Source organism: Gordionus sp. m RMFG-2023, chromosome 1 (genome assembly GCF_954871325.1).
Source record: "Gordionus sp. m RMFG-2023 chromosome 1, tfGorSpeb1-WG-v2, whole genome shotgun sequence".
Classification (NCBI taxonomy): Eukaryota; Metazoa; Nematomorpha; class Gordioida; order Chordodea; family Parachordodidae; genus Gordionus; species Gordionus sp. m RMFG-2023.
The window spans coordinates 546,470-567,552 of NC_088775.1; the positions used below are offsets into that span (position 1 = coordinate 546,470).

At 27.2% G+C, this 21,083-nt stretch overlaps 1 protein-coding gene across 1 annotated transcript; it reads right to left on the reverse strand.

The window, feature by feature from the left end:
• Window positions 1–7,343: 7,343 nt before the first annotated feature.
• Window positions 7,344–16,991, reverse strand: LOC135931142 (mitochondrial-processing peptidase subunit beta-like). Its single transcript, XM_065468043.1, has 14 exons — window positions 16,936–16,991; window positions 16,751–16,891; window positions 16,624–16,710; window positions 16,453–16,582; window positions 16,312–16,403; window positions 15,892–15,998; window positions 15,700–15,779; window positions 15,388–15,503; window positions 13,410–13,514; window positions 12,903–13,105; window positions 12,466–12,582; window positions 11,789–11,846; window positions 10,113–10,188; window positions 7,344–7,609 (listed from the first exon to the last, which is right to left on the reverse strand). The coding sequence occupies exons 1-14, from the start codon at window positions 16,987–16,989 to the stop codon at window positions 7,545–7,547; spliced, it is 1,431 nt and encodes a 476-aa protein (XP_065324115.1). The 5' UTR covers window positions 16,990–16,991; the 3' UTR covers window positions 7,344–7,544.
• Window positions 16,992–21,083: the final 4,092 nt, after the last annotated feature.

Sequence of the window (21,083 nt, forward strand, 5' to 3'; positions counted from 1 at the left end):
TTTGAGAGGTGAGATAGGGGGGAGGGGAGTGGTTTTTTGGTTAAATCATCTCTTGAAATTACGTGGTAAAATAATTATAAACATACTTACATAACTTTATCGGCTCAATAATTTCTCATAACTATAACATGTGATACAATCAAAAATTTATAATATTAATATAAAAAAATTTTTTAAATATATATATATATATCATTATATAAAATCACCCTTAAATATATTTTCACTTTCATTTTATTTTCTCCTAGGGGAATAAAATTAATAAAAATTTTGTGTATCTAGAAATTGGTTTTGCTGTCAAAAACCTGTTTTTTAAGACGATTTATCATGCTTAGATAATTCATATATAATTTATCCCCTCTGGCTGGTTATTATTTTTTGCATGAATATTTATTTTTCGTCAGAATTTATTTCCGCAATATTTTCCCATGGGTTCCATTTCCGGTGCAATTTTTATCTCGAAGAATTATTTTATTTCCCCCCCCCCTCCTAACCCATTTATTTTTATCATAAAAAAAGCAAAAAATAATTTTACAAAAATTACAAAAATTTACCATTTATTTAAATGTATAAATATTATATAAAATTATAGATGATGATTTAGGTCACCTGGATAAGAGAATGATGAAAGCAAACTAGATTTACAATAAAATATATATGTCGTAATTTTTAATGGGATCATGACTATCCGAGATCTTCACGGGATTTAAAGGGATAACTAAAAATTTAGGGTTTTAAGTTAAGGAATGATAATACGGTATTATCACGTTTTAATCGTGATAAAGAGGAATCTTATTTTAAAAGCGTTTTCCACGCGTTTCGTAGCGTTTTTTTAATTTTATTGTTATTCATTAATTTTCAATGTTGTATTTTTGGCCTTATGATACACCCCCCCCCCCATCCCCCAGACCAAGTCATACCCATCAAGACCAAGAATGAAGATTTTCAGTTAAACCATATTAAAATTTGCTTTTATTTGATACCCATATAGATATTTTGTGTTGATAAAAATATTTCTGACCATCTCCCCCTCCCAAGACCTAGACCAGCCCATTATGAGGGAAGAGATTGACCTCCAGTATAATAGATCTTTTGATTAGCTATCGATTGATTCCCTATATTAGACATATCTTATATATAAGGCCAAAAAAACAACATTGAAAATTAGAAAACGCAACGAAACTCGTGGAAAACGCTTTTAAAATAAGATTCCTCTTTATCACGATTAAAACGTGATAATAGTTCTTTATCCTTTAAAAATTATAAGATTCCTCTTTATCACGATTAAAACGTGATAATAGTTCTTTATCCTTTAAGAAATTGAAATTTTAAACGGATAGTCATGATCCCTTTAAAAATTACAACAATCAGCGAATCTATTTCGAAGAAATAAATAGTTTAATTATTTTTCAAATTTAAAATATTAAAAAGAATTAACTATAAGTAAGTTAGGATTTTGATATATAAATATTAAAAATATAAATTCCATAATCTATAAATATAGTTGAAAAATATAGAAAACTGTAGTAATTTTATATATTTATCTTTTTTTTGTATATGTATTTTTTTGCGGAAGTTAACGTAACGGAAAATTTATATATTAACTTTCTTTTGGTTACCCTAATATTAGGATATATCTCCCACTTGATTTTAATTCAAATCCTTTTTTTATATACAATTACCTCTTACCGAAATATATATGTATATATATATATATATACTGATAAATTGTGACTATATACATTATTTTTATTACATCAATAAATACCTTTAATTCTTGGGTTAACTTACAAAAAATTATTTAGAAATGGAATATTTAGGATATAAGCAGACAGTATTTAATGACCTAAGTCATTGTACAGTTAAACAACCACGTAATAAATCGAGGTTTAGCAGCCGCTTACATTCCGAACCATCTTGAAACCACAAATTATAGTTAAAATTTTTCGAAAGGTGGGTATATCATTGAATTATTTTTTTCTGGCATCTCCACTCAATATTTTATCCAGAAAGATGTTATGCAAGTCTCAAGATTCTGTTCGTAGAATGGCAAAAAAAAGATTTAAACATCTATTAAAGAAATCTCGAGGTTTAGACAATACTTTTCTCGGCTAAAATATTAAGTTAGCCGTTTTAAAAAGTGGGCTTCAAATCGAGCGGTTCAAGACCACATAATTGTAAATTATTATAATAAATAATATATTTTTTTATTTCAAGGTCTTGTATGTCATGCTACCATGCAAACTCCCTGCCATATGATTGCTTTTAATCAATATTATGGCGACCGTTATTACAAAAGAATGTCAACATGAAAATTCAATGAAAATTCAATAATTTCATGAATAAATCGTCAATAAAAATTTTAAAAAAATTTTGTGTTACAATTGAACCCTCCTGAAAGACATATAATATGACCGTCCTCTCAAGATGTAACGAATAACGAATAAGCAAATAGATAATTCAGTGTCCAAGCCAACGAATACTTCGATGTAGCGTAACCGTTTAGTCAGAGAGTGTGGGGACAACATGATATGATGGTTGACATTTTCATTTGACTTTATTGATGATAGCTCGACAAATACTTCATCGACGCCGAAGGAACGATACCATAGCAATTACTCCCATAATATCCATACTGCTCACAATCCTCTCATATAAATGTATTCTGGGTGAATGCCTAGTGCCCCCATACAGTGACCCCTACAACAAGGGGGGGGGGTCCGAAGCAACTGCTTCTATAAATTTCTATGGGGGTACTTTAAAAAATTTTTTTTTTAAATTTTTTCACTTTTTAAGATTTGGCGCAAAATTAAAATTTTATCAAAGGGAATAGTAAAAATTTAAATATTAAATCTTAATAAATAATCATTTATTATTTTATTACAGTCATATTATGCCCAAAAATATTAACCAAAAAAAAAATATAAATGCTTGATTAAAAATTCTACATATCATATTATAAGAGATGATAAATGGGAGCAAGTATGTACTTTTTTTATGATAAACAACACAAAGCAAAATCTGACCCCATAAAAATAATTATATTATATTAATTTACGTTTAAAATCTTATTTAGTTATATATTTTTTTAAAAAAATATATAAATTAAAAGATATAATTCGATAATATTCTATCCTCAAGATGGCGCCTATTTTACTTATTTTAAATATATAAAATTATTTATAAATTTTTTTTTTATCATTCTAAATTTTTAAGCGATTAAATAAAGTACTAATATCTACATATAAAAGTCAAAAGTAGATTTTAATAAAACAGATAAATAAATTAATAATGTTCATGTTGTATATTATTACCATCAAGGTGCCAACCTGAGGACCATTCTCTACTCTTCTCCATTTCCGCAGACAGCGGGTATGAATTTCTCGAAGCTTTTCCATCGCGAAACCTTGACCAGCTCCTAAGCAATGATGAGCTACGTCACGCCATCGGTCTAAGACTTAATTGTGATATGGTACTACCCTATCACTGCATCCTTTGTCAAACGCCGGTCAACTCCAAAGGCCGTCACTCTTTACACTGCAAGCGCTGTAGAGGCAGATTCATTAGACATTCAAAATGCAATGATACTATTGCCAGGGCCCTAAAATCTGCCGGTATCCCATTAACCCTCGAACCTACTGGACTCTACAATTCTGATGGTAAGCGTCCCGATGGCTCTACCATGATCCCTTGGAAGAGGGGGGAATTCCTAACCTGGGGATTTCTCATGCATCGATCCCCTTGCCCCTTCCAATATAAATAGAGATGCTCTAGTAGACGCCGAGACGAATAAACTCGCTAAGTATTCGCCATCGCTTCCGGCCAATTACACATTCCTACCACTAATCGCCACGACTCTAACGTCGTTCGGTCATGCCCTGGCCTTCTTTAAAGAGCTGGGGAAACGGATCTCTACTAGAACCGAAGATCCCAACGAGGGTTACTACCTACGCCAAAGATTAGCCCTCAATATAATAAAATCCAATTACCTCAGCTTCATATTCTCAATGACTGATACCCCCTAATCACAAAATCGGCGATGAGAAGAGCAATTAAGAACAAGATAGGGATATTCAGATGGAAGTCAACAAAAGAACCAAACCCTAATCACAGAATCGGCGATGAGAAAAGCAACTAAGAACAAGAGAGGAATATTCAGATGGAAGAAGAAAAACTGAAGGGCAAACTATGAAAACTCTTAATTCTTTTAAATCATATGCTCAATTTATTATATTAATTTACTATATATTTATTTATATTATTTAAATATATTATTATTTATCCTTAAAAAATATACTTGTGATTATTTTTTAAATTGACATATTAATGCCGCTAATTACAAATTGAATAACTTTGTAAATTGTTCTAATGTTAATTTTTTTAAATATTATTTACTTCTCAAATGTTCATCTAATAAAATAAAATAAAATAAATTTTATCTAAAAAAAAAAAAGATAAATGAATGTATTTATTTATTGTTTCAAATATTTATATAAATATAATTATAATGAATGTTATATTTTATCAATAATACTTTTAGATATATCAGGATCAAATAATAATAAAAGTTGTAATTAAAGGTTCACTTATATCTGCCAGTGAATGAACTCATATATTAAATTTCTTTTGTTAGTTAATAATATATACTATAAAGTTTATTTATTATTGTAGAGAATGAACATTGGTAGTCTGTATTGCAAGTAGTTGCGTTGTAGAATGGATATTAGTAGTAGGGATTTAGCTCAATTTAAATATAAGAATTTAACTAATCAAGTGAAAAAAAGTTTCTTTATTTGATAAAATAATGAAAAAACATTCATAAATAAAAATATAACTGATTTCTTTTATCAAATAACAAATTTTTAATGATGTAAAAATAACTGATTCAAATGTAATTTTCTCATGAGCTTTATATATAAAAAAAATATATCTTTTATTATAAAATGTGAATCAATCATGGTTAGAAGCTGTAAATTCATATTAACAATTTTAAAAGTAAAAAAATTGAGTAATAATAAAATTAAAAGTTAATATAGCACACAATTTGTTACAAATATGTAACAATTATAGTTTATTTTCTTGTTGAAATAAATTCAAATGTTTTGTATATACAAATAACTTTTATCGAAATATATATAAAAAGGGTTTCTTATTCAAAAACGAAAAAGTTTCAATCACAAAAGGAAAAAGGTCAATCATAAAATGAAAAGTCCCAAAGGTTTAGTAAAAAGTCCGACCAAAAAAGGAAAAGTGTCAATCAAAAAAGAAAAAGTGTAAAACAAAAAAGGAAAAGTGTCTATCGAAAAAGGAAAATTCCTAAAAAGAAAGGAAAAAGTCTGATCAAAAAAGGAAAAGTGTCAAACAAAAAAGGAAAAGGTTCAATCAAAAAAGGAAAAGTGTCAATCGAAAAAGGAAAATTTCCAAAAGGAAAGGAAAAGTGTCAATCAAAAAAGGAAAATTCCCATTCAAAAAAGGAAAATCGTAATTTTTTAAAATTTTTTCTTATATTTTTATTTATTTTTGTTATTCCTTCTTAATTTATTTTCTAAATTTTTGCGATTTCTTTACTATTTTTTCTTACTGTATCATTTCTCAATTTATTTTTCTTTTAATTTTTGATAATTTTTTTGTCTTTTTAAAAATAATTTATAAAATTAGGTCCATTTTTTTAAACAATTCTTTACGTTTTTTTTCATCATACATACAATATTCTTTTTATGATTTTTTTTCCTTATATTCTTTTACATACATTTCTAACCTTTTCAATCTCTTTAAGTCATATTTAATCTTTATTTTTTTTTTGAACTTTTCTCAATTTTGATAATTTTAAAAATAAGAATTTAATAATGGATTATTGTATTTAATTTGCAATTGCTAAATTAAATTAATCGTTTGGTTTACTTATAATGTACCTTTTTTATAATTATATAAGTTTGAAATGTTAATACCAAACGTTATGTAAATTAATAAAATGTAATCATTTTTAAATTCTTATTTAATTTTGAGCAAGTATGTACTTTTTTTATGATAAACAACACAAAGCAAAATTTAACCCCATAAAGATAATTATATTTTATTAATTTATGTTTAAAATCTTATTTAGTTATATTTTTTTAAAAAATGTATAAATTAAATTATATAATTCAATAGTATTCGATCCGCAAGATGGCGCTTATTTTACTTATTTAAATATATAAAATTATTATAAATTTTTTTTTATTCTAAATTCTTAAGCGATTAAATAAAATAATAATATCTACATATAAAAGTCAAACATAAAAGTAGATATTAATAAAACAGATAAATAAATTAATAATGTTCATGTTGTATATTACTACCCATAAGGTAAGATAAATGAAGGATTTTTTTATAATATTATGGATTGAATATTATTGAATTGTATATATTTTAATTTTTTTTTACAAGTATAATTATATAATAAAAATTTTAAACATTATATTAAAAGATTAAATTTTACCTGTTTATAACATATGAAAATGAATCTCATACAATTAAGATCATAAAAAAAACACACTTTTACCTAGATATTTGTAATTTACCTTGGCATTTGTAGATTGGTCAACCCCTCTTTAAAAATTAAGCAATAATAAAATTGATTTTTTTTTTATCATAGCAAAAATATGGACACTTTTTTTAAACTAAGTTAGATATTAATTGTTTTTTAAATATAGTATAAACATATAAACAAACACTTGCCATATTTTAGTGATTGACTCTATCAAGCGTTTTATTACGAATGGTAGGGGGTTTCTTCCCAGCCAAGCGCAATGCATTTGCCTCCTTTGTGTAAAATAAACCGGGTTACCTCAACAGCTGCTTTCACAACGACGGAAGCTGTGAAGTGGGTGTGCAGATATTAATTTATAACATTGGAGTGACAGGAAAGAGTGATCAATTTTTAACATAGATATAGCGTAGAGAGGAGACAAGATGGAGTCAAATGAATCCAAAACAAAAGTGTTTAAGAGGGGAAAAAAAATTGAATTGTACAAAGTGGGAGTTAATTTATTATGTCCAATGTTATCTAATCAGGCTATTTTTTTCAGCCGCGCAATATATAGACCCACTGGGGATATATTACATTACGTTTTAACGGCTGAATAAAAGAAGATAGGATCTAAAGCCGGTACATCTCCGTTAAATACGTAAAATAAAAAGTTGTTTATACTTTTTTCTTTTGGGTTTTAAATAAAGATTTACAAACTTTGGCCAGATATAATGTTTATATAAAATTAAAAATTTCTTAAGGCCCAATTTCTGATATGCCTTTTAATAAGCTTACCGAACCGATAATAAATTAAGTATATATATATCCACCCAACACGCCTTTTTATTATAAAAATGTGCAAACGTTTAATTTGTTAAGACAAGTCATAAATATTGAACTAACATTTTTTTTTAGTTTTGGCAACAATATTTCCATATTTTTTTTTTATAAAAAATGTATTAATTTTCTTGCAATAAAAATAAATAATATAGTGGGAAACATGAATGATCGATCATATTGGTAGTTTATAGCGCGATTATATTCTCAGCCAGTACATCCCGCTTCGGATTCTGTTGTAATCCAACAAATTTTCTATCGGACCTATTCGATGATTTTTTTTTTATAAAATATTAATTTTGTTAAATTACGTATTTACGTTATAAATATAATAATTCTGTTAAATTACGTATTTACGTTATAAATATAATAATTCGCCATTCGATAATAATCGATGCTCGATTACATAAAACCGAAAACAAATATTCGGTTAGTCAAATCGAATAGCCGAATCTTTTTTTTAAAAAAAATTATATGAAGAAACGTTATCAATTTTAGTCCTAGGACATAGGCTCTTATTTCTAATTTTTTAATTAAAAGAATGGAAATCTCCCGTTAAAATTATTTCGAAATGTAGTTAGAGCCTTACGAGACTTGAGGCTCTGATTTAAAGGCAAATGTTTTAGAAAATAACCCTACAGCAATTGGAAGAACAGTTCAGTCAGGATCTGTACCGCACACAATATCGCACTCCAAAAAACATGTATAAGTTATATACGAATTGTAAAGTTGCGTAAATCCAGGGATTAGAACCGAACCTGAACCAGGAGAAGTAAACCCGGGTTTTTGATAAAAAATCGGAATCCGAACCGGGATTTGAACCGAACCGGAACCCGTAGGAGTAAACCCGGGTTTTTGATAAAAAATCTGAATCCGAACCTGAACCACATTTATAAAAATTTTTAAAACCCCGAACCGGTCTTAGGAATTTTTATGATCCCAGGTTCAAGCGGGTTCAGTGTATTGTTTAAAATCATATATTAAGATATTTGTATAATTTTTTATTTTTATTTTTATTACTAACACTAGTTATATAAATCATTAAAACATATAAACAAAATATAAAAATAAAAAATGAATATATATATATATATATTAAAAGTGAATGTATATTTTCAATCGATGGCTATAAAAAGAGCTTATAGTAAAAAAATGTTCCTAAAAAACAGGTATAATTATGTTTAAAAATTTCTAATTGGAGTGTAAATACAAATATTAATAATTTAATCGAGATTTTATAATATTATCCACAATACCTTTCTAGTGAAGTGATGATAAATTTTAAACAACTTAATTCATTTACGCCATTTTTTAATCTTTCATTTGTTAAAATTTATTTTCAAAGATTCCTATTGGAGTGTTTAAATAAATTTAAAGCAATTAAATACATTCGCGCCATTTATTTTTAATTTTTAACTTAGTCTCAAAGATTACTAATTAAAAGAATGAACAAGTCAAAGTAAAAATTATTATATCGATTTATTTTTTGTTCAGATTAATATTTAATTTATATTAATGAAGTGTAAATTATAATTGAAATTAAATTTATACATCTGTTTTTTAATTATATGAAATCATTGCTATTTAAAATTTATCCTCTTTAACTCTTTTATTTCAAGGTTTAATAAAAGTTCTTCATTATTGTATAGATTTAAGATAAAAGATAAGGTCATATTTGAGAAGCATTTTACTCTTGATACAATAGAAAATAAATAAGTATGCTCATATTGCAAATTAAAAATGTCTGGTAATCATTTGTCTAATTTAGAAAGACCTCTGGAAAGAAATCACAATAAAGGGAGTCGGATTAAAAGCATAACCCCAATTTTATCTGATTATAATAGTTCCGATGAAATTATTGAACAAGATGAACTAGAAAGAAAGAAATCTCTTCTCTTTTAAGGAAGGAAGACAGGAGAAAATACATAAAAGAGGGCCAACGATTACAGAGAAAAGTACTGAAACGATAATTACTGGATTTAGCGATTTTAAAAGATTAGATAAGAGGGAAAATATTTTGCATTTCTGGGAATCTGCTAAGCTGGAGCACCCTGATTTATATATTTTATCTCGAATCTTATTTGCCGTTCCTGCACAACCACAAGTTAATTTATCATATTTTCACCTAAGTATATTTAATATAAGTCAGCGTTGAAAGATCATTTTCGCATTTGAAATTCATTCTCTCAACCACATAGATCGAGGATGAGTGAACAACTCCTGGAAGATATTATGCTAATCCGTCTAAATAAAATTTTTGAAAATTGATATAATGACTGTTTTCGTATTTTTAAATGTATTTTTGCGCCTATAAATAAAATAAAAAATTTTATTTTTATACCAAATTTATGTCTAGTTTTTTAATATCAATTCAAAAATTCGTAAACCCGAGCTGAACCCGTAACCGAACCTGGGTTCAAAAATATTTCCATAAACCGAACCCGAACCGAACCCGAACCGAACCCACCTTTTATTTTTTTTACTTAAACCGAACCCGAACCGAACCCGAGGCTAAAATTTTGCCGGGTCCGCATTCCTGCGTAAATCTCACGAGTGGCATATAAAAAAAAATCTAAGCATTTGAAGCAGGAACTAAGTTTTCCATAAAAAAAAACACGGGGGTAATTTAATAGTGTTTCAGGCTAAAAAAAAAGGATTTTCATCCCCCATTTTGTAATCAGCCAAAAAACAAAAAATAACGGAGAAAATAACCCTTAATACGATAAAACTTATTAAAACGTTTTTAAGTTAAATATATAATTTATACCGATGGCGGCGACAACTGGGCACTTGTCGTATATATAATCCATGCAGGTCTGTCTAAGCGTGTCCGCGTCTACTTCCTACATCGAGGTTAATAATATGAAAATAGTTGTATATATATATAAATTTAGGAAATGCTTTGTAGATAATTTTATATTAATAAAATATAATGCTGTAAACATTGCCTCATAAGAAACTCGTCATATTGTGGAAAAAAGAGGAACGTTCCATTCGATATTCAAAAAAGTAACGCGTTACTCGTTACTTTAAGAAAAAATACTAAAAATAATATGCTTTTTATTTATTTTTTAAAAACCAATCGATTTTCAAAATTTTGATCAGAGAGCGCTTAAGGTGTTCAAAAACAGTTTTCGCCCTGGTAAGCACTCAATGGGCGTCGTAGAGGATGGGAGGGTATTATATTTAATAAGTATTAAATTTTAATTGAGTGGTCTATTCTTAATTGACAGATGTCTTTAGATTCCAATATATTTACATATATTCCGTATTTCATGACTGAAATTCAGGGTAAATTCAATTAAATTATCACCATTAAACTGTTCACTCACCCAATTAGTTGCTAAATAGGGTGGTTCAGACTTTGTTCCTTAAATTTCTAGCTATACTAATCATTCTTATCATCCGGGATTAATAAACAAATCTATGATCTCGACTAAACCCCAAATAATCATTCCCATCAATCACCCACAAAAACTTTTCGCCCTTAATATTCAACTATCCAATGAAAATTTGACGATCATGAATGGTTAGGAGCACTCCCTAGCCGTAACCTCGGTAATCTCTTATCAAATGAACAATTGAGTGGTCATCGGGTCATGCCAAGGGTGACTTAGCGTCCTTGCCTGATACCGGTGACAAATATAATACTCAAGTAGATTCGAAAGACACATAACGGCAATTTTTCACCTAAAACTTTAAATTTTTTTAAAAAAACTCTAGGCCCTAGAATCTGGCATTTCACCTACGAGGCTAAGAATTCTCTTTTCACTCCACAAAAAAAATTGTCCTTGCCAGATCCTGGTGACAAATATAATACTCCAGTAGATTCGAAAGACACATAACGGCCATTTTTCACCTAAAACTTTAAATTTAAAAAAAACTCTAGGCCCTAGAATCTTGCATTTCACCTATGAGGCTAAGAATGTTCTCTTTTCACTCCACAAAAAAAAATTAAACCCGAAATATTCCGACAAAGCAAATGGCGGATTATTTTTAAAATTAATTAATATTATAATATATATTTTTTTTAAAATAGGTTTATATAAATAAAAGATTGATTATTAAAAATAACAATACAGAAGAAGAAAAAAAAATTGTACAACAAAAATAAATGTAATAAAATATAATAAAAAATCAAGAACTTTAGTGGTTGATTCTGAATTAAGAAACTCGGGTTTAAATTATTTACAAAGTTTTAAAAAAAAGAATATAATATAAAATATACCATTTTTAAAGTATCGAGTAACGTGTTGCGTTACAATTACTCCACAAAAAAAAAGGGAAAACGCGTTTCTCGATACTTTTCGAAGCAAGTAAGGCATGGCGTTACTTTTCCCACCAAAATTTAACGCCTTTAGTAACGATAGTTACTTTACAGACTTTACAGCACTAATGTAATAATAATAAAAAAATAATTTATATTAAAATCAACGTGCAAACATTAATTCTGGCTTCCAGCTCGTGGAAAGGTATTCGACGTCCGTAACACAACATGTGCCTAATTAAATATTTATCATTTATGATTATTATTATAGCATTTATACTTATCGAAATTTAAATAAACTAAATTTTTCGGATATTATATATGTAATAAAATAATATTATCTAATAAAATCATATTATCAAGTTAGAGGTATTAAATCTAATTTGATTTATATATAAATAAAGATAAAAATATCCATCAACAAAATACAAGAATTGTATCTCTCCGACTTTTTATTCTGTGTTGTTAAGTAACTCTTAGAGGCCAGCGCTCGACCCCTGAAAATCTATCGGGTCTTTGGGTTCGGACAGTTGGTGATATTAAAAAAAGTAAGCGACACGAATTAGCCCAAATGTCAACGTTAAAATTGCCTTTACAAATATTTCGAGAAATTTGTCCAGCCAGACCCGAAAAATTTTCCTGACACACGAGGCTTTCGGACTGGGCAGCGCTGACCTCTAGTTAAGTTTTTATAAATTCGCCCGGATTCGAATAGCGAATATCCGGGTTCGACCCGGTATATTCACTATTTAAATTGATAACTCGCAAGGTTTGATTGAAATGTATATTACAAATCGTATTTATAAAGAACAAATAAAAAGAAGTAAATAAAAGTCAAGAATAAAAAAAAAACCTTCCGACATCTTCGCAAATGGGAGTGGATCCATCTAGCTGGAGTAGCATGTTAGTTTTCAATAAATTCTTCGCTCTTTCAACCTCGAAATCGGTAACGCTCGTACATAGCCTCATCCTATATATTTATTTTTCACGCACGCGGAAAGAGGGGGAAAAAATGTGGAGAAAAAAAAATAAATATTATTTTATTTTTCGTTTTTTTCGAAAGCTATAATGTAATTAAGAATACAAAATGTCCTAAATTATAGTTCGTTGTTGCTCGGTCGTATCTTAAATACATCATCGATTTTAATTTTTAGGGCTGTACCGGTTATTAAATATCCGATGCCTTTTTATGGCGTCTACAGCCAATGGCATTGTAGTACGGTTCCTATACTTGTCCCACTAGTTATAGGTTTCTTATTATTATTATTTTTTTATTTAAAAAGAGTTCACCATTCGTTCTGCACATTGAACACCATGTCATCTATGGCGTGCTTGTCGCAGATAAAGTATATGCCCCACAATCCCGTGTCTTTGTAGCAGGTGTTGAAGGATTGGAAGGAGTGAACCACCTTATCGCTTTGAGCCGCGATGGAGGCGAGCTTGCTTCCGGTGTTGGGGCCGGCCCCGAAGGATCTGTCCCACATGCCAACCATCTGATATATACGTATATATAGTAAATGTCCCGTGAGGGTCTAATAACAAATTCGAGGAGGGCCTATACTTCATCGATCCGGAGTTTAGGGCAATTTATTTATTTTTCCGGAAATGGGATTCGAGAAAAATTGCCAGAAATTAATAGGGAACGCTGAAATATGATTCCAGAGATTTTTTCAAAAATACGAAAAACGCGTGTTATAAGTTTTTTTTACAAAATGTTGCTATAAAAATCCTGATTTGGAAAATTCAAAATTTTTATTTCATTTCTTAATTCATTTATCTTGGATAGTCGTAACTTACAGTGTTGGCCACCATTAGCGGAATATTGTCGGCATCCTCCCACCCAACTCCTTCCACAGCTAAAGCCACGTGAGCCAAAGGCATGTCATCGTCTCTTACCCTAACCTAATAATTCGTGAATGTGAATGTATTTATCTAAATTTTTATAAAATATCAATCTATAAAAAAAATGTTCGAGGAAAGAGTATAAATGAAAAATAAAAATAAATTTAGGTGGCTTTTGTTCTATCTGCGCCTTTGGCAAAATAGAATCAGAAATGAGATCAGAATATCGTGAAATTAAAAAAAAATTCCCAGGATTATATAAATATGGGAAATTTTGAGAGTTAAAAAAATATTCAGGCTTCATGTTAAAAATTGGAAAGTTGAATAATTAAATATATCAATAAAAATAATAATTCAAACTCGATTGTCTTTTGTCGCTATTTTTTTTTTCGTAAAGGCTCAAGAACAGAATCTTGAACATCAAAGATCAGGACAATTAGTCAATCCCAGGAACTTACTTTCTCCAGAAAAAAATGTTTTCGGCGTTCACAATTTTTAAAATCCCATTTCAAGATTTTGCATCGTATTTCACAAAATGGTTCCTAACAGAAATCTGTAACGTTTTAAATATTCTTCCATTCCCACAAAAATAGTTTCCTAAAAAAAGAGATTCGGTCGATTCTACCTATTTACGTGCTTAACGATTGCGAGAACGAATAAAGGGCGGAACAGCTGTTCATTATCGATAATGCTGATTTGGGAAATCCCTCAATTATATGAGTGGGAATTAGCAGCAAAGGTGACTGGTGTTATCGAACCGAACCAATTAAGAGGGTAACAAAAAATAAATAAGGGTGAAAATTATGTTCAATTTGGCAATGTTGTTATATATATCCATTGTTGAAATTGTGAAAGGTGAATTAACGATTAAAGGAGTTTAGATTTTATTGATAATTTAGGTAATGATAAATTCAATAGTCGAGGAGAAAAACAAGACAGATATAAAATAATTGAAATTGATAGTAAAGTAGATGACACCTGTCATACTTTAAAAGAAATCATCGATATTTAAAAGAAACTTTTTATCTAGATGGTAATAACTATTTTTTTCATATTTTATCTAGTGTTGTTTGGTTGGGTTATAACTGACTTATTTATTTGGCTGGTATCTGTTTAACCCAATATTTTAACAATGCTAATTTTATATCTATGTTCAATTAGATAACTTTAGAAACAATGATATTTGATATTATATCCACTTGAATATTGGTAAATTAATGCTTGAAAAATATGCAACTTAATCAAACATCGCTTTTAAATTATTGGCACTTCCAGCAACAAGTGTCCCACCTGAGTCTGTTTTCAGAATAGCAGGGGATATAGATAGTTCACATAGTAGAAGCTTATTGCCAAAAAATCTAGAGGCTCTCATATTTATTTTAAAAAAAAATCTAATATATTAGAAATTAAATATTATTATTTGAACAACCAACACATATATTTTATTCAAAATTAAATGCATACAATTATTAAATATATATTTTTTTAAATTCAAGTTTTAAATGTGGATATAAAAATAAAATTAAATGAATTCGATTTTTTACAAAGAAAATATGGAATTTTTATTGCATTTGGTACAAAGAGTGTGTGTGGGAGGGGGGTGATAAAAATTTTGTATTAGTTTTGAACCAATATTAATTTGGATCAGTGAAACATATGTGAATTAGCAGAGCCCTAATTACTATGCTAAACTAGTTCAATTAGAATATAGCATCAGCATCCTTTAAGAGCATGATTTCATAAAATAAGCAAGAAAAAAACTGAAATTTCAAAAATTCGATAAGGCAAAAATCTAATTCTTAAAATTATGAATGATCTTATACAAAATACAAAGATTATTTATAAATTAAAATTTAAGAAAGGGCATAATCAAATCAAAAAAAAAATCTAACTAATACAAATAAATCTGTATGTTAAAGGTAATCAATATTACTTCACTACCAGTGTATCTGCAAGGTTTTATCAATGGAATTTCAGAATCAATATATTTGTTAGTGACTTGGCCAAAATATTTGTCCGAAATCTCCACTAGTTGATCATGATTGATACCTAGTGAATTTACATTAAAAATTTTTAAAATAAGTTATCATAGTTATCCTTTTTGGCGCTAAATATGCATATTTTGTATACTCACTAATTAAAATAAACTAATTTTTTTTCTCGTAATTTTAACACATTCACTATGATAAAAAAATAATCTCCCATGCAACCTATTACTAATGAATAAAATGTATAGATAATCAACCTCCAGCTGCAGCGATTACCATTCTAGTGGATTTGTAATGATCCTTAATGTAATTGACCAAATGGTTTCTGTTTATTGTTCTGTATACATTATATTTTTTTTATAAATATAATAAATCTTTAAGAAATATAAACTTCTAGGGATTTAAGATGTTTTTTTAAGTTTATAACATACTTATTTATAGGTGATAACCTTATATTTTCAGTTGGTCCTAAAATTGTTCTCCCTAAAGGAGTTCCTTGATAGGCACAAGAATGTAGATGGTCAAATATAACCTCTTGTAAATTTGTTTCGACTTCCTGATTTTTTTTTTGAAAAGAAAGTAAGCTACTACTTAATATAAAATAATTAAAATAGAATTCAAACTATGGTGTTAAAAATCTAAGGATATAATGAGAAAATAACAAAATAATTTAATATATATATATATAAAATACTATTTGACCTTAAACAATGGCTGTGTCAATACATTATATCTTATCCAATATTCACTCAAAACTGTTGATTAGTTTTTGCATGGGAGTGAATATTGGATAAGTGAAATTTATTATTTTGTGTATCAGCACCCAGCACAGCCCTAAATATCATTTATAACATATATTGATCTGAAACCTGCATTTCTCTAAGTATGACACCTCTTTCTCTTTCAATTTCAGCTTCACCAAACTTGCTGTTCAATAAAATGTCCGATAATATATCCATTGCTAGCAATGTAATCAAAATTATAAACTTTATATATATAAAAAAATAAACCTTTGTTTATGTCCTTTGAGAGACATTTTGCATAGTATACAGTTTGTTCTCGAGATGTGTAAGCATTTAAATGAGCACCCATATTTTCAACTTCTAATTCTAAATCAACCTGAGATCTCTTACTAGTCCCCTATATTAATGTAATAATCATCAATATTAGGATATTTGTACTTTAAATGCCATGTGTTCTAAAAAATGTGCTGTACCATTATTTTCTTCACTTTCATATCTGCTACCAGCATCAATCCAAACACCAACCTAAAATAAATATATATAAAAATTTACTTCTTTAACTTACTGTGCACGTTTGTAGACCAGAATCTTCGGAAGCAATTTTCATACCATTTTTTAAAGTAGATATCTTTGTTTCAGGCATATTATAAATAGTTTGCTCATAGGTAATTGGCTTAGTTGATGCGGATTTAGCAAAACATTGATTCTGGTTATAAATATACTTATTGTTTTTAATAAAAAATATATAACTTGTTTAACCACCCACTTCTTCATATTACGTCCTATATTTAAAGTTTTCAACATTTTTCGAGAAATCGGTGTAACTAAACTGAGAATTAACAGGTAAACTGAGAATTGACAGGTAAACTGAGAATTGACAGGTAAAATTTATTTTTGTTTTATTGCCTATCAATTATTTTTAAATATATAAATAAAATGTTTTTAAAGTAAAAATCAAATCTATCCAAAATTAAAATTATTTTAAATATATAAATTAGAATATAGAAGATATTGTAGTCCATAAATTTATAATTTGTATAGAACAGATCTATTATATAGAAAATATAACACCAATAATATATTTTTTATATCATAATAAATATTCCGCTAGATGGCGTTATTTATTAAAATTTTAGTTTTTAATTAAAAATAATATGAATTATAGGAGCATAATTCTTCGCTCTGGATTAATTGATTTGGTACCGACTTATATAAACATAAAATGAAAAAATTTTTAAGATCCCATCATTATTTTTGGAGTTATGATGTGGATTCTCAGTTTAGTCAATTTTTTAATTTATTTTTAGATTTTTGGGATTTTAAAAATATTTTATTTTTTTGACTCATTTGATGTAAACTAACTTATATTAACATAAAATGAAAAAATTTTTAAGTTTCCATCATTATTTTTGGAGTTATGATGTGGATTCTCAGTTTAGTCAATTTTTTAATTTTTTTTTAGATTTTTGGGATTTTAAAAATATTTTATTTTTTTGACTCATTTGGTGTAAACTAACTAACTTATATTAACATAAAATGAAAAAATTTTTAAGTTTCCATCATTATTTTTGGAGTTATGATGTGGATTCTCAGTTTAGTCAATTTTTTAATTTTTTTTTAGATTTTTGGGATTTTAAAAATATTTTATTTTTTTTGACTCATTTGATGTAAACTAACTTATATTAACATAAAATGGAAAAAATTTTAAGTTTCCATCATTATTTTTGGAGTTATGATGTGGATTCTCAGTTTAGTCAATTTTTTAATTTTTTTTTAGATTTTTGGGATTTTAAAAATATTTTATTTTTTTGACTCATTTGATGTAAACTAACTTATATTAACATAAAATGAAAAAAATTTTAAGTTTCCATCATTATTTTTGGAGTTATGATGTGGATTCTCAGTTTAGTCAATTTTTTAATTTTTTTTTTAGATTTTTGGGATTTTAAAAATATTTTATTTTTTTTGACTCATTTGGTGTAAACTAACTTATATTAACATAAAATGAAAAAATTTTTAAGTTTCCATCATTATTTTTGGAGTTATGATGGAGTTATGATGTGGATTCTCAGTTTAGTCAATTTTTTAATTTTTTTTTAGATTTTTGGGATTTTAAAAATATTTTATTTTTTTGACTCATTTGGTGTAAACTAACTTATATTAACATAAAATGAAAAAATTTTTAAGTTTCCATCATTATTTTTGGAGTTATGATGTGGATTCTCAGTTTAGTCAATTTTTTAATTTTTTTTTAGATTTTTGGGATTTTAAAAATATTTTATTTTTTTTGACTCATTTGATGTAAACTAACTTATATTAACATAAAATGGAAAAAATTTTAAGTTTCCATCATTATTTTTGGAGTTATGATGTGGATTCTCAGTTTAGTCAATTTTTTAATTTTTTTTTAGATTTTTGGGATTTTAAAAATATTTTATTTTTTTGACTCATTTGATGTAAACTAACTTATATTAACATAAAATGAAAAAAATTTTAAGTTTCCATCATTATTTTTGGAGTTATGATGTGGATTCTCAGTTTAGTCAATTTTTTAATTTTTTTTTAGATTTTTGGGATTTTAAAATTTATTTATATTTTATTTTGACTCATTTGATGTAAACTCACTTATATTAACATAAAATGAAAAAAATTTTAAGTTTCCATCATTATTTTTGGAGTTATGACATATATTGTAAAACTAGTTTACTTCAATTAAAATTTATAGGCCCTTAAAAGGGCCGTTGGGTATTGGTCTTAAAAAAGACTGTTGGGTGTTGGTCTTAAAAAAGACTGTTGGGTATTGGTCTTAAAAAAGACTGTTGGGTGTTGGTCTTAAAAAAGACTGTTGGGTATTGGTCTTAAAAAAAACTGTTGGGTGTTGGTCTTAAAAAAGACTGTTGGGCATTGGTCTTAAAAAAACTGTTGGGTGTTGGTCTTAAAAAAGACTGTTGGGTATTGGTCTTAAAAAAACTTTTGGGTGTTGGTCTTAAAAAAGACTGTTGGGCATTGGTCTTAAAAAAGATAGCTGGGTATTGGTCTTAAAAAAGACCGTTGGGTATTTATGTCATAAATAATCTAACAATCGTTTTAATAAAAGATTAAGGCTAACGAATTTTTTTCTTATTCACTTTATTCACTCATTTTTTTCTTATTTATTCATTTTTTTATTATTTTGTATCTCTATAAATTTATATACAAAGTGTCGAACAATTCATTTTTTCTTCATACCTTCAAATGTTTTTGTATGAATCTTCCGGTCAAATTTAATTATTAATTTAGTTTAGATTAAACGACTTACATAATTATGTTGCACACCTGTGGTTATTAAATAAATTTAGTTGATAAATTAAACGTAAGTAGGACTTCAAGTTCAAATTTCAAAGTTTTAAAAAGAAAATTATTTTTATAAAATTAGTAAATATGTAATGTATATTACATAACACGGTACTCGAAATATCTTACATAATATTTTATTCACCATTGTAAAATGTTGTTTACAGTTATGGAAAGGTTAATATATTATTATAATTATTTATCTCAATAGAATATATATAAAGGTAAAAAAACTATTATTTATTCATATATAAATTCTCAAATACAAAGTAAAAATTTTTTTTAACATTACAATTTATATAAGAGACCTGCAGGCCAGGCCCTAAGCCGGCAGCCCGGCCCAAATACCAGGGCCGGACAGTATTTTAAATTTCTAAATATACCATGGACGAGCTGGGCTGAGCAGGGCCTTATATTCTTAAACCCAGGCCGGGCAGTAAAAATTTTTGGAAAAAAAATTCTAACCGGGCCGCTAAAATTTTTTAATCTGGGTTGTGTTGGCCGTACAAATCGTCCCTCTGCAGGTCTCTGATTTATATTAAATTTTGTAAAATATTATTCATAGCTTATAGATCTATTTTTTATTTTGAATTATTTATTAATTTCTTTATAGAAAGATTTGAGACCAACCAGAATTTTAAAAAAATTAGGGAATATTTTTAATTTATATTAAATTTTGTAAAATATTATTCATAGCTTATAGATCTATTTTTTATTTTGAATTATTTATTAATTTCTTTATAGAAAGATTTGAGACCAACCAGAATTTTAAAAAAATTAGGGAATATTTTTAATTTATATTAAATTTTGTAAAATATTATTCATAGCTTATAGATCTATTTTTTATTTTGAATTATTTATTAATTTCTTTATTAATTTCTTTATAGAAAGATTTGAGACCAACCAGAATTTTAAAAAAATTAGGGAATATTTTTAATTTATATTAAATTTTGTAAAATATTATTCATAGCTTATAGATCTATTTTTTATTTTGAATTATTTATTAATTTCTTTATAGAAAGATTTGAGACCGGTTAAAATATATTTAAATTTATTAATTTTATGCTGAATTATTTATGTAAAATAAAAATATTTTATTTGTAGAAATAGACGACATATAAGATAATATATATTATTTTGAGTATAATTATAAAATTTAATTTCTATATTTAAATAAATTCGGGTAGGGCTGGCAAAACTCTTTTTAAAAAAATTTCGGGCCGTGCCTAGCTTGAAAAATTAGGCCAGTTGCAGATCACTACTATAAATATCAAGCTAAAATCTTTGTCGCCTTAAAAAAATAAAATTATACAATTAAATTTAATATATATTTATATTTATAATTCTGCACAATTTATATTAGTTATTATCCATGTCAGATATGTGTAATATTTGCAATGTGATTGCAATGTGATTGTAGGAATGGACCAATCTGGGATTTTTTGCGATTTTTGTCGGAGATGGATTCATGCTAAATGCATCCCGAAATTAACTTCAAAGATGATGAAAGATTGGTCAGATTCTAATGATAATTATATATGTTCATTGTGTTATTTAATTGATGA